Source organism: Plasmodium vinckei (assembly GCF_900681995.1).
Source record: "Plasmodium vinckei vinckei genome assembly, chromosome: PVVCY_05".
NCBI classification, from domain to species: Eukaryota; Apicomplexa; class Aconoidasida; order Haemosporida; family Plasmodiidae; genus Plasmodium; species Plasmodium vinckei.
Window position 1 is genome coordinate 654,461 of NC_051297.1, and position 13,713 is coordinate 668,173.

Sequence of the window (13,713 nt, forward strand, 5' to 3'; positions counted from 1 at the left end):
TACACATGTTTTAGTATTTATTTTGTGTATGATCCATGTAGGAAGCTTATAGATTTGTTAGAATTTGATTTTCTTTTTTCACAGCTTTGTAACAAACAAATAATTTGAAAAGGGAACTATAGTATAAAACTTATAAGTATATGATATGTGTGTGTGTATAATATGCACCATATTGTTTCTATGATATATTAATGATAGTATACAAAATAAATAAAAAGAATTAATTATGTGATTTTTGTCAAAACCTTAAACAAACAAAACATTTTTCATTTTACGATATAATATTAAAATTAACACAACGGAGGGAATAATCAATAGATTTTTTTTTTTGCAAACATCATCCGTTCATATAACAATATTATTTTCCTCCATAACAAAAAATAATTATAATGTCAAAATGGATAAATAATAACAAAAATACGAAAACGGTAATAAACCAGGTAAAATATTTCAAAACACCGTAGATACCCTTCAAGTACAAAAAATTAAAAATAAAAATAAATAACAAATATATATATATATATATATTGTGTGAGCATAAAAATGATAGTATTAAGTTGGCGTTTTTAGCAACGGCCATTCAAGTGTATATAATTAGCAACCTTTAAAGGGACGACAAATATATTAAAATATTTATATGCATATGTATACATACTTACGCAGGTATAATTCGTTTTCTAAGGAATTAATATATGTTTATATATTTATGTTTTTTAATCTTATAATTTTAAAATAATATAAGGTTAAATGAAAATATTAAAATAACTTACGCGTTTTCATGCCTAATTTTATGATAAATATAAATATAATATAAAACGTGAAGTTATAGCCTATTTTGATTAGTGGCATATACATGTGCATATAAGGATGTATTTTTTTTTCAGTAATTCATAAAATGAGTTTATATAACCATTTTTTAGTCTAAATTATATGAAGAAATAGAATATAGAATACATTTATTATTTAATAAAAAATAAAAATATGCCAAAGAAAATGTTTTATAACAATTATTGTATAGTATACACATAAAAAAGATCTGAGGTATGAATTATGAACTCATAGATGGTATCATATATACACATAAATGTATATTAATATATATATGCATATACATAATTGTATTATGCTTATAGATGCATAAAAATGTTTTTTTACACTGCCTAGTTTTTACGCATATTTAATTCAAGCAATTGATTGTTGCCACATTTTTGAACTTAAAAATTTTTTACGACTATAAGTGTTATATGATATGCATAATAGTAGGGTATCAAAGAGTAAAAAATACAAGGAATAGAGAACAGACGAAAAAGCAAAAGAGAAGAAGGATGCTAAAGTTATAATGTTATGAACATGTTACACCTTTAAAGCAGACTTATTAAAATTCTAAACTATTTATTATTATTATTTCTTAAGCATAATAGGCATATTGAGAACAAAATATATGATTAAAACATTAGATTAGATAAAAATAATTTTATATGAAAATTATATGACCATTTTTATTATTAATGTACACCGTTATACATAATATGAGAAATAAATTATCTGGGGTGTTTTTTTGGGATATGGCACATATTTAACAAAATATAGGTTATGGTTACGATAAGTTGATAAATCGGGAAGTGAAAATATTTATAAAAATCGCTACAAAAATTGGGAAAATTAAGATTCATTAAGTTTCCACTTATAATAGATAGTTGTCATGAAAGGGAGGTGATATAATGAATATCGAATATATGCAATCTATACACACAGATATATTTTCTCACCATACTTTTATTTTATTCTCTTAAAAGGGTGAAAACATTTTCCCCTCCACATATTAGAAAAAAATAATAAAATGGCGAGTCAAAAGAATGGAATCTTTTCAAAGCTGGCAGGTAAATATTAGTTTATTCTAAAAAACATAAAAAATTAATATTTTTGAATTAATTTATGATTATTTGTTGATGATAAAAAAAAGGACAAAAATGCATGACCATAATTTTAGTGCTTAATTTTTGATTTGCATAAATGTGTTATAAACTTTTTGGGTAGTATATGCCAATGTAAAATGGTTATGATGAAAAACTGTGGATACACTAATTGTAGTATATCTTTGTTATTATTTTATTAACTTTTTATTTCATTACAGATATGACAATAAGCCTGTTTAAATTTCAAATGGATAACATAAATGAAGAAATCGATGAAAATATGAGTTCGCTAGAAAAAGCTATACTTTATGGGAACAGTAATTTAAAATGTCGTAAAATGGTATTTATAAAAGATATAATAAAACTATTAAATGATATAGACTATGAAGATTTTCAAAAAGATATATATCCACTATTAGTAAAATTATGTGAAGAAAATAGTGAAATAAAATATGAAGTTTGTAATAAAATAGGGGATTTGTGTGCATATATATTACAGAATAATAATGATGGTTGTAGTAGTGTAATAACTTTATTATTTCCAATTATTGAAAAATTTATAATTAATTATGAAAATCATAAAAATATATTAAGATATATATTGAAATCGTTATTGATATTATCAACACATGTTAATGTGAAAACTCGAAAAAAACAAGTATTTCCATTTCTTATATATCTAATATGTAATGACCCCTATATGCAGATCGGATTTATTCTGTTAATTAAAATGTGTTATATTTTTGATAGAGATAATATAGCTATATATAAGGTTTTGATTCCTTTTATAGAAAAGCGTTGTATAAGTAATAGCATTGAATGGAAAATATTGATATCGTCTTATTTTTTTAATATTTGTAAAATGTTGGATGAAAGTAATTTTATAAGAAACCAAATTTTTATTTTTAAGTATTTATGTAATGATGAATATGATACAATAAAAATTATTAACATTTTTAATTGTACTCATTTATCATCTATATATTCAAAAAATTTGTTTTTTAATTTCTTTCTTCCTATATTTAATAATTTTCTAAAAAATAATAATCTCTATGTTTTTTACTACTCTTTAATAAATCTGCTATTATTTTTATGTATATTTGAAGATATCAATATAATTCATCCATTTTATATTCGAAAATTGATTTTTTTTTTCAACAATTTGTTTTCTTCACACCTATTTACTCTGAATTATTTGAATGAAATGGCCAAGAAAAAGACAAACTATATTTTTCTCGACAATACTGACGGGGTATATGATGACTCAAATTCAGCACAAATTTGGAATAGAGATGAAAAAAGAGGCGACACACCATCATATTCATTAAATGAAACTGATATGGTTGCTGAATTTCAAAATTCTAAAAGTGAAAAAAACAATGAGCCCACTATACAAAATAGCATTTCAAATGAATTAAAATATTATGATCATTATTTAAACGAAGATATGTGTAAAGAAAACCAGCAAAATATAGATGACTTGATTGAAAATGACACAACTAGAAAAATATGTAACGATGAACAAAATTTAAGTACTACTGGGTATGATATTATAACCCCTATAGATGAAAAGGGATTGTGGATAGAAGAAAAAAAAAATACACATACAAATCCTCAAACACACGAGCTAGAACAAAACAAATCCGATATAAATATTTATAATGAAGGTGATGAGCATTATGGAGTAGCCATTGTGGGTAAGCCAAATGAAGTTGAATCAGTTGGGGAATCAAAAAATGAGAAATTTTCTAGTGAATATGAAATGTTAAATAAGAAGAAACTTGAAAAAGCTTTACTTTCATCAGAAATTTCAGAATTAGAATGCTCATCTCTCCAAGAATCATCAAATGAAATTATATATGATGAAAATATTTATATTTTTATGAATAATGAATTAATAAATGATTTAATTATTAAAAATCATCATTTTTGTTCTAGTATAAGTCAATTTTTCAAAACACATGGTAATGATTATTATAAAAATGGTAATAGTGACAAATATTTTGGTCGAAACATAATAAATTTAATGAAAAAAAACAGTGATGATATTTTAGAAAATAAAATAAGTGGAGAAACAATTGAAAGTGAAGAATTCGAAAAAGATGAAGAAAATTATTTTATCAACTTAAATGAGAAAGACATAAAATACATCGATAATATATTTAATCATGATGATAATATTGATATATTACAAATTAAAGGGTGTTATTATAGTGAATTAGAAATAATAAAAAATGATATAATATATGGAAAAATGCTCTTAAAGCAAAAAAGGAAGATACACAAAATTAACAATAATAATATGTACGATAGCAGTGATAATATAACTTTTGATATAGATTATGAAGATATATATACTATTGAAGGTGTTGATATCGATTCTTTAAAAAAATTGTTTTTGTTTGATACTCCAAATAATGTGATTGTTTCATATAATATAAATGCGGTATATATTACTGCTCTTCATATACCTGGGTTAATTTTAATATTAAAAGAATATTTTTTTCGATTTTTTTCACATGTGTTTTTTTTCATATGCACATACCCATATTATTTTGTAAGAAAAACAATAGCATCATTGTTTTATGATATCCTCAGTAATTTGATGGAATCACCATTTTTTAAAATAAATACAGATAAATTGTATGAGGACAGAATAAATATGAAAAAGCAAAAAAAATTCTTAAAAATAAATAAAAAAATCGAGGAAACAGCTAAAAAAAAATTAAAGGAAGAATGCCCTGATGATATAGAAAAGGAAGAAAATGATGATAATAATTATGAAAGTGAAAATTCTACTAAACAGTCTAATTTATATACACACAAAGAGGATAATATAAAATATCAGGATATAAACCATATTTATAAAAAGGAACACCCTGAAACAGCACAAGCATTTAACAATGACAATTCGGCATATAATAATATGAAGCCCATACAAAATGATAGTTTTGCAACAAGTGACAAAAGCTGTGAAAATTCTGAGGAGCATATCAATAGTTGTATTGTGGAAAAAGATGAGGAGGAATTAGAAAATGAGAAAAATAAATTACGTGATGAAACATGGGATATGATATATTCTAATAATAGTAACACTAATGATAGTCATCATAGCCTTGATCAAGACCATGCAAAACATATTGCAACAGATACAATAGATCAATACAAAGAGGAAGAAAATAATATTAAATTAAAAAACGTAACAAACGATACACAAAGTTATAGCAAAAAATGGAGCTATGATAAAATGATAAAAAAGATTCAAAATAAAATAAACAGTGATTTGTATGCAAATAACTTTTTTATTAACGAAGAAAATGAGAATTTTTTTTTTTATAAAAATTTTCTTGGCAAGTATGAAATGATGTATATAAAATATATTCAAAAGTTTAAGAAATATTATTCTGATAATTCTCCGTTGTATTTTTTCCATTTTTTTATTTACTACTTTTTAAATGATTCAAATGTATTAGTTAAAAAGGCTATTTTAAAAAATTATGATAAAATTATAGAATTTTTTCCTAATAATACTCAAAAAGTTTTTATAAAATACTTGTCTGATGTACTAAATTTCAAAACATTGAATTATTCTTTACGCAAAAAAGTTTCAAAAATTGTTTTTAAAATTCTATCCAAAATTAATGATGCAAAGATTGTTAGAAATTGTCTTTTCCCCATTTTTATGCGGTACGTTTTTTTCTTTATTCACTGAATATGTATGCATTCAAATTTTCGATTTATTTTTATTTCAGTTATTTGCCACCCTTTTTGGGCAAGTTGATTAAATGACAAGACTATGTATATTTTGCATCTATTTGTTTAAATTAATTTTATTTTATTCATTTTCGTATGCATATTTCCCCTTATGCAGGCTATGTAAAGATGAAGCTGCAATAATACGTACCTACACCTCGAGTTACTTTTATTTATTCATAAAAAAGGGATGCCCTCGCATATAGTATAATTTTAATAAAACAAAGCGTATTATATAGTTTGCCATGCTTATAAAATAAATCGTTTCTATAGTCCATTTATGTTGTGAAATAGAATTTCCATGTATAATCGTTAATTACATGCTATATATGTATAACACTATTATAATTTCCCCCCTTTTAATAGCAATTTTTTTAAGAATGGAGGTGATATATTACCATTGAAGGATTACAAAAAGGGTTAGCTTATTAAAAAGAGATAATCATGCTATCGTTTTTTCATTTTTTATATCATTTTCATGATATCTGCTATATTTTTCAATAGTTTTTACTAAGCATATAATTTTTTTCCTATTACATGCCTATTTTTCAGATATAATATTAACGAATTCAGAAAATGATGAATTAAGAAGTTTCCACTTCATAAGCGGAGAGGAAATACATGTATTAAAAACAGTTATAACCACATTTTACAAGTAAAAAAAAATCATAAAAAAACAAAATTTAATTACACTTTCTGGTTCAAAAAAGGATAAACTCAAAATGCATGATATATATATCACTCTTTTGTATTTCTTAGGAGTAACCGTTTTTATGATAGACAGGTCTTCATAAAAATATGCGATAGCATAATTAAGTAATGTTAAAAAATCTATAATAAAAAATATATTATGAATGTGGGTGTATGTTTACTATTGCCCATAGCCTTTGTTCATTTTTTATTATTTATATATGAATTCCCCTTTTTTTCAGTGAATGCCCAAAGAATTTGTTTTTACTATATTTTTTGAAACCCTTTATGAACTTATCTGATGATAAAGTTCATGTTGTGCGAATGACGTGGGAAAATTGCGTTTGTTCGCAAATACAGAAAAGAGGATATATACTAAGCGTCCCAAGCGTAAGAAATTGCACAGTTATCATGGCACATTTGTACTTATACACTTGCTCATTTCCTATTTATTATATCTACAGTATTGCACTTGATTTTATTCGTCACCGAATTTGTAAGCTTATTAGCGTAGTTTCATTTTTCAAACTATTTTTTTCGATTTTTTTTCAGGTTTTAGAAAAATTAAATAAATTAAATGAGGAACATAATATAAATGGTATAGAACCAATTATAGATTATGACGTTAACAAATATAATAGCATATCCATTGAAACACTCGATCTTGATGATCTTGATTCATAAAAAATATTATTTACGTGAATATAATATCATGTTGTATACACATAAAGAAAGATACATAAAGTAACATTTGTTTGTGTTTTTTATTTGTTTTCGTCTTTTTGTTTTTTTGTGTCATTTCGTTTATACCTAATAATATAAATAAATTATTTATTTGATATAAGAAACTCGAATTAGTAAATTAAAACAGGAACATCAATTAATTATTCTCTTAAATATTTGCTCAAGCAGTTTTAAATTTATTTTAATTATGCTTATAAAGTAGGTATTTTATCCTTGGCAATTTATTTTAATTTGTTTTCTTAATAGTCCCCATTTTCACCTTAAACCCTTAAAAAATATCCACACACATATTATGTGTGTATCTTTTATGTAAATGAGAAATCTTTATACATATTCAAATGCGAAATAAAATTTTATTTTATTTGGGATAAGCTTTTATTAAAATGATATGATTTTGATTTTTAATATGCCTAAATATTTCATCAACATATGCAATATTTCTTAAATGGTTTAGTAATAAATGGATTTTTGCATAAGTTTGTAAAGAATATTTTGTTTGATTAATTTTTTGAAACTCTGTGAAATTTGTATATTTATCACTTATTTCTGAATTTGGTTGTGTTTTATTCCCATCTTTAAAACTTGAATTATTATTATCATGATCACCATTTTGCTTATCAGTATTTTCCTTTGTACTAATATCAGCGTTGCATATTAAAAGGATATCTACAGGGGTACTATTTAGAAGATAATTTTTAATTTGATTAATTTTACGATCCATATCATGTGTTTCACAATTATGATATATTTGGATTTTTTTTGTTTTAACTGATGGATCTATGTTATAATAAGGGATTTTTTTTTTATAATTCCCTATATTTAAATTAAGTCCCAAATATGGCGATTTACCCTCTTTATCAATATATATGTTTGATGATATGTTACTGGGCATATCTTCTATAATAACTTTATTAGTTGTAATTTCTCCATACTTGTTTGATTTTGAAATATTTTCTTTTTCTTCTGCATTTGTGTTTTTCCGCTCTGTCTTTCGTTCGCCATAACAATTTTTTTTAACAAACGAATAATCATTAATTTTTTTTTTTAGCTCACCATTATTAGTATTATATTCCCTAATTAAAGTATATATTTTATCTTTTTTTAAAAATTGTAATAAAATATATTTTGGATTTACATTATAATAAAATATTAACTTTAGAAAGTTTCCTTTTTCGATAAAGGGCATCCTTATTCTAGCATTGGGATCCTTTAAAAGGGAAAAAGTTATGTTTGGAATAAAAATAATGTAATTTAATAAAATTACAAATAATGTCAAATTATATGAAAAAAAATACAAATTTTTTATTTTGTTTATTTTACGGTTATCATAATATTTTCTTAGTCGCGGTATATATTTTTTTTTATATTAAAAATAAATTTCCAGGAAATTTAATATATGCATACATCCAATATTGTTCCATTAAATTTACAGAAGATTGTTAACACATTTAAATTTGATAAATAAAAAAATGTTTATTTGTTTTCATAATATTTCTTACACATATTATTTATAATGTAAAAATAAAATTTTCCAAATTTGTAAAATATATATAATTTTATGGAAATACACAACAAAAAAGTGAGAATATAATACACGAAATAATAGCTCACTTAATTATTAAATATTGCTTATGGTACTAGATATAAAAAATAATATAAAAAGAATGATAATAATATGTGATGTAATTAATAAGTACAAAATCGAAAAGTGATAAAACAAAAATAGTAGTGAAATATCATATATTACCCCATCTCATCACTTAAAATACAAAAAAAAATATTAATATATTAGAAGATACATATGTCATAAAGGCAATAAAAAGGATTGCTAATACATACTTAGGGTAAACTAATCAGAAAAAATATAATTAAGAATAATTCGATGTGTGTACATTTTCCATACTAACGGAAATGATATACATACCCGCACACATATATATATGAATAAAAATGTTTGCATGCTCACAATAAATAAAAGATACTTGTGAATTACAATATATATTTGCTTTAAAAGGTAACGAAAATAGCTTAATAGTAATGTAAAGACAAATAAATTATACCAGAAGACCAAAGAGTTTCGATATAAATATTGCAAACAATTTATAGCATATTCATAAGAAATATCTTAGTTATTGTGTATTTTGTATATGATTATATATAGGTATATGTAAATGTAAAATAAATCAAAAATATTTTTGCTAAGGGAAAGGTAAACTTATACATGCGTATATGCATGCTTATATGCAGGTAAGCACATAACTAAAAAGAAAAAAAAATGGGATTAGTATTCTCCTCAATATTTTCTCGTTTATTTTCGAATAAAGAAATAAGAATATTAATATTAGGTTTAGATAATGCTGGAAAGACAACCATATTGAATAGACTACAATTAGGCGATATAGTTCAGACAATACCAACAATAGGATTTAATGTAGAAACAGTGAATTATAAAAATTTAAAATTACAAGTGTGGGATTTGGGGGGACAATCCTCTATTAGGCCATATTGGAGATGTTATTATAAAAATACGAATGCCATTATTTATGTTATTGATAGTTCAGATGATGAAAGGATATTTAATACAAAATACGAAATAAATACGATTTTAAAGGAACCAGATTTAGAAGGTGTTTTGTTAGTTATATTAGCAAACAAGCAGGATGTAAAGAATTGCCTTCCCATATCACAAATATCAAAAGATTTAAATTTAACAACAATAAGGGATAGACAATGGGCGATTTTTGGTACTAGTGCTACGAAAAATGAGGGGATTACAGAGGCTTTGGATTGGCTTGTTGGCAATTTAAAATAATTTGTACATTTATATATGTATGTATTAGCGCGCAGTGTGTTTTTATAAAAATTGGATTTTATTATTTGGGTGTATAAACCTAAGAGCATGTAAATCCTGCAATTGGTACATATATTTTACACTTTGGGGAAATTTGAGTTTTTATTTTTGAATTTATACTTTTAATTTATAATAATATTTGTGTAAAAAAATATTTATTATTATTCTTATTTATTTTGTTACATATGACACATTTTTTTCTTAAACTATTAAATACTGTTGTTTGGTATTTGTATGTATATATATATGCATGCGTAATTATATGCGGAATTACTATTTTAATTTTTTTTTAGTTTTTGTTTTGATTATAAATTCTTCGATAATATTGGAATGTATTTTTTGTTTAACAATTCGGATTGTTTCATATTTTTTATATTCCATATATTATTTATTTTGTATATATTAAAAAACTTCGAACAAATTTTATAAGGTATGTGTATAAATACGTCATTACCTTTCATTTACTAAGCTGAAAAATATATGTAAATATAAGAAATTTTTCCAGGTTAAATAGTTTATAATAAAGATAATTTATTTTAAAAAATGTAGAACTATTTTTTTTTGTGAATACTTTGGGTTTATTTCTTAAAAAATAAATATTCCCCTTTTTATTCGATTTATTGGGGTCTCATTATTTTACCGTTTTAACCATAAAATAATATGAACACATCATGAAACGAGCCAACAATTTGAAGCATACAATTTTTTTGCAAAATTTACGATAGTAAGTTTATATATGGGAAAATAATTGCATAATTGTTCTTAAATAATGTAGTTTTCCAAATGAAATTGATTTTGTTTGATATAAGCAGTACAGTTGGACATGTGGCATATATGAATATATATATATGTATGTGAATTTTATTTTAAAAATATATCCCTCCTTTTTTTTCGTTTCCCCAAAGCTTTAACACATCACTTATTAAATCAAAGATAGATGTACTTGAGAATTATGCGAAAAAAAATCAGTTACACAAACTGAGAATGGATCATCTATTTGAAGTGTTTAAATTGTATGTCCCTATTTTAATGATAGCAATAATAATGGAAATAATAGCATTGAATAATTATAAGATTGGGAAATTTAACCTTTTTTTAGGTCAAAGACTGAGGAAGATTATAAATTGTCTCTGCACTTATTAAATGTTTACTATAACTTTGGTAGAAATTTAAATACACAACACGATGTAAATCTATTTTTTGCATTAATTTTAAGGACAAATCAGCTAAATGAAGCAAAAGATGTAATATATAATTAAAAAGGAAATATGTAGTATTTTAAGGAATAAACATTTTTTATATTTATCATTTATTTAAATTTATTGCTGTTAACATATTATTTTTACTCATTATTTTTGAAGCTTTTGAAATATTTCAATGGATGGTTATTATGCCCGCCCTCTAACAAATATATATTATTATGTATGGAGGAATTTTTTAAAAAAAAACAATATTATGATGTCAGGGAAATTTTTTCCTTTATTAGACAAAATAGGTGATATATTTTTTTAAGAAGAAAGAAACAAAGAAATATATGCTTATAAATATATCCATATTATTAAATATATATGTGTGTGTATGAATATATGGTTTCATTATTTTCATTTTTATTAGCCAAATACAATTGGAGAGTTCCTTCTATACAATAACAATCAAATCCATGATAATGTTGGAAAAAAACGCCATTGAAGAAGCAATGATAGTAAAACAAAGAGATGAACTACGAATATATATTCCTCTAAATTTTTCAGCATAAATTAATAATTTTTAACTTGCATATCATTTTATTTTTTTTCTTTGCTACACTCAGATTTACGACGATTCCTATAACATGTCCATATATTTAATAAATGAAATTCACAATTTATTATTAGGTTAAAAAGATATTAAATATTATAATTTTGTCCACGTTATTAGCTACATACTTACAAATCAGAGTGTTGTATGCCCATATGTATATATATTTATATGTTGCTGTTTATATATGCATATATATATAATTCTTTACCCACCTATCAGAGAACAACTTATATAATTATTATCACGAGAAATCGGAGAAACCAGAGGTAATAAATATTTAATGCATTTATAAAATGAAAATTATTTAGTTTTACTATATATATATACAAATTCATAAATGGGCATTTGATTTATTTTCCGTTTTTCTTTTTTTAATTCAGAATTTAGAAAAATTGGACATTTATGAAAAGAACATCAAAACAATTATTGTAATATAAAAATAAAAAACACAACAAATGAGGAAATAATTGTGAAAAATCTCAATATATACTTATGCTTATTTAATATTTTAGTATTTCTTTACATAAGCATTGTACCCCATATCTTAGTTCCGTTCATGTAATTGGTTTTTCTCCATAATTTCACTATACTTATAGATACGAATGATAAATGAATCAATAAAAAATCGAAGATACATAAAACTGTCTTCCAAAAGTTTGAGTTTGCTTGCTTGGACAAATATGTACTTTGATCTAAAGGATATAATTGCGTAATATATATTTAGCAAATTAAATACAAACAAAAGGATATGGAAATAAAAAGAAAGAATATAAATGTGTATTTCTTTATTAATCTTTCGAATTTATAGATCAAATGTTTTTTATATTTAAATTGATTTTTTAGGAAATCAAATCATGATCTAATAGATATCAAGGAATGTAACGGATGGCTGGATATTTTAAAACTATCGTGCTTGTACAACCAAATATCCGAATGGTACATATATATATCTTTTGTTTAGAATTAGTGCATATAAATTGCTAATAAATGCAAATAACACACACATATATAGGGTATATTTGGATATATAAGGACTCATATTAATGCAATTTTCAATATGGGGATATATATGTGCAAATACCCCAATGAAAAAAGAGGAAGTTATTATATCATGTTTTTAACCCGATTAATTATTTTTTTTTTAGTTACAGCAGTTATTTTTCAGAAAAGTTTAAAGATGCATTAAAGGATATGAAAGATGATGAAGATGCTGCTAAGGTATAGATGGAAAAGAAGATATATTTATTTTTAATATTTTAAAATGATACTTTGAAATTATTAATGATTATTTGTTTTATTATTGCAGGCATTGGAATATATCACCACTTATTTTGGAGATGAATCTTAGAAAAATGACACTTTCTTAAAGTTATGCAAATATAAGGACTTTTTTATCCAAGTTTTAAAAAAGTATATTAATTTTAAATATTTTTCCCTTGTAAATTTTATGGTACTTACGTTTATAAAAGTAATTAAACTTAGTAGCCTGCATATACAACATTGGTTGTACATATTAAAATAAAGAATAATAAATTATATATAGTTTAAATGAACTATTTCATTTGATGTTTATTTATCCCATTTTTTTTGTTCATTATATTTTGTTTTCCCTTTATTTCTCTTTCATTTTTTTTGTAATTTCTTTAAAATATGTTTTTTTTTATAAAACAAATATATTATACAATTAGAATAAAATATCATAAATATATTTTTTTATATAATATATCTTTGAGCATATTGTGGATATAAACGTTCCACACATCTGAGTAATATTTAAAATTATTACAACATCGTAAAATTAGCAATAACTGCTTCAAAAATATATTTGGGATTTTATTATATTGTTTAAAGTATATCTTTTAAAATAGTTAAAAAAATTAATAAATAAATTAAAGAATATTATTATTAGATTTAATTAAATATACCGAAAAATATATAAAAAATATAATAACGATATTA

The 13,713-nt window shown here is 23.2% G+C and overlaps 4 protein-coding genes across 4 annotated transcripts; 3 read left to right on the forward strand and 1 right to left on the reverse strand.

Annotated features, from left to right (window-relative positions):
* Positions 1-1,840: 1,840 nt before the first annotated feature.
* Positions 1,841-7,043, forward strand: PVVCY_0501880 (conserved Plasmodium protein, unknown function; the record flags this gene model as incomplete). Its single annotated transcript, XM_008627559.2, has 8 exons — positions 1,841-1,880; positions 2,135-5,603; positions 5,788-5,874; positions 6,036-6,088; positions 6,222-6,324; positions 6,429-6,485; positions 6,602-6,749; positions 6,912-7,043. 8 exons carry the CDS (start codon positions 1,841-1,843, stop codon positions 7,041-7,043), a joined length of 4,089 nt encoding a protein of 1,362 aa, XP_008625781.2.
* A 418-nt stretch (positions 7,044-7,461) lies between these two features.
* PVVCY_0501890 (translation initiation factor IF-3, putative) lies at positions 7,462-8,289 on the reverse strand (the record flags this gene model as incomplete). Its single annotated transcript, XM_008627560.1, has 1 exon — positions 7,462-8,289. One exon carries the CDS (start codon positions 8,287-8,289, stop codon positions 7,462-7,464), a length of 828 nt encoding a protein of 275 aa, XP_008625782.1.
* Positions 8,290-9,378: 1,089 nt separating this feature from the next.
* PVVCY_0501900 (ADP-ribosylation factor, putative) lies at positions 9,379-9,915 on the forward strand (the record flags this gene model as incomplete). The annotated part of the gene is made up of 1 exon (XM_008627561.1): positions 9,379-9,915. One exon carries the CDS (start codon positions 9,379-9,381, stop codon positions 9,913-9,915), a length of 537 nt encoding a protein of 178 aa, XP_008625783.1.
* A 710-nt stretch (positions 9,916-10,625) lies between these two features.
* Positions 10,626-13,102, forward strand: PVVCY_0501910 (conserved Plasmodium protein, unknown function; the record flags this gene model as incomplete). Its single annotated transcript, XM_037635035.1, has 12 exons — positions 10,626-10,678; positions 10,860-10,967; positions 11,054-11,198; positions 11,316-11,449; positions 11,569-11,656; positions 11,765-11,828; positions 11,974-12,020; positions 12,135-12,182; positions 12,351-12,463; positions 12,598-12,690; positions 12,900-12,972; positions 13,061-13,102. The coding sequence occupies 12 exons, from the start codon at positions 10,626-10,628 to the stop codon at positions 13,100-13,102; spliced, it is 1,008 nt and encodes a 335-aa protein (XP_037490221.1).
* Positions 13,103-13,713: the final 611 nt, after the last annotated feature.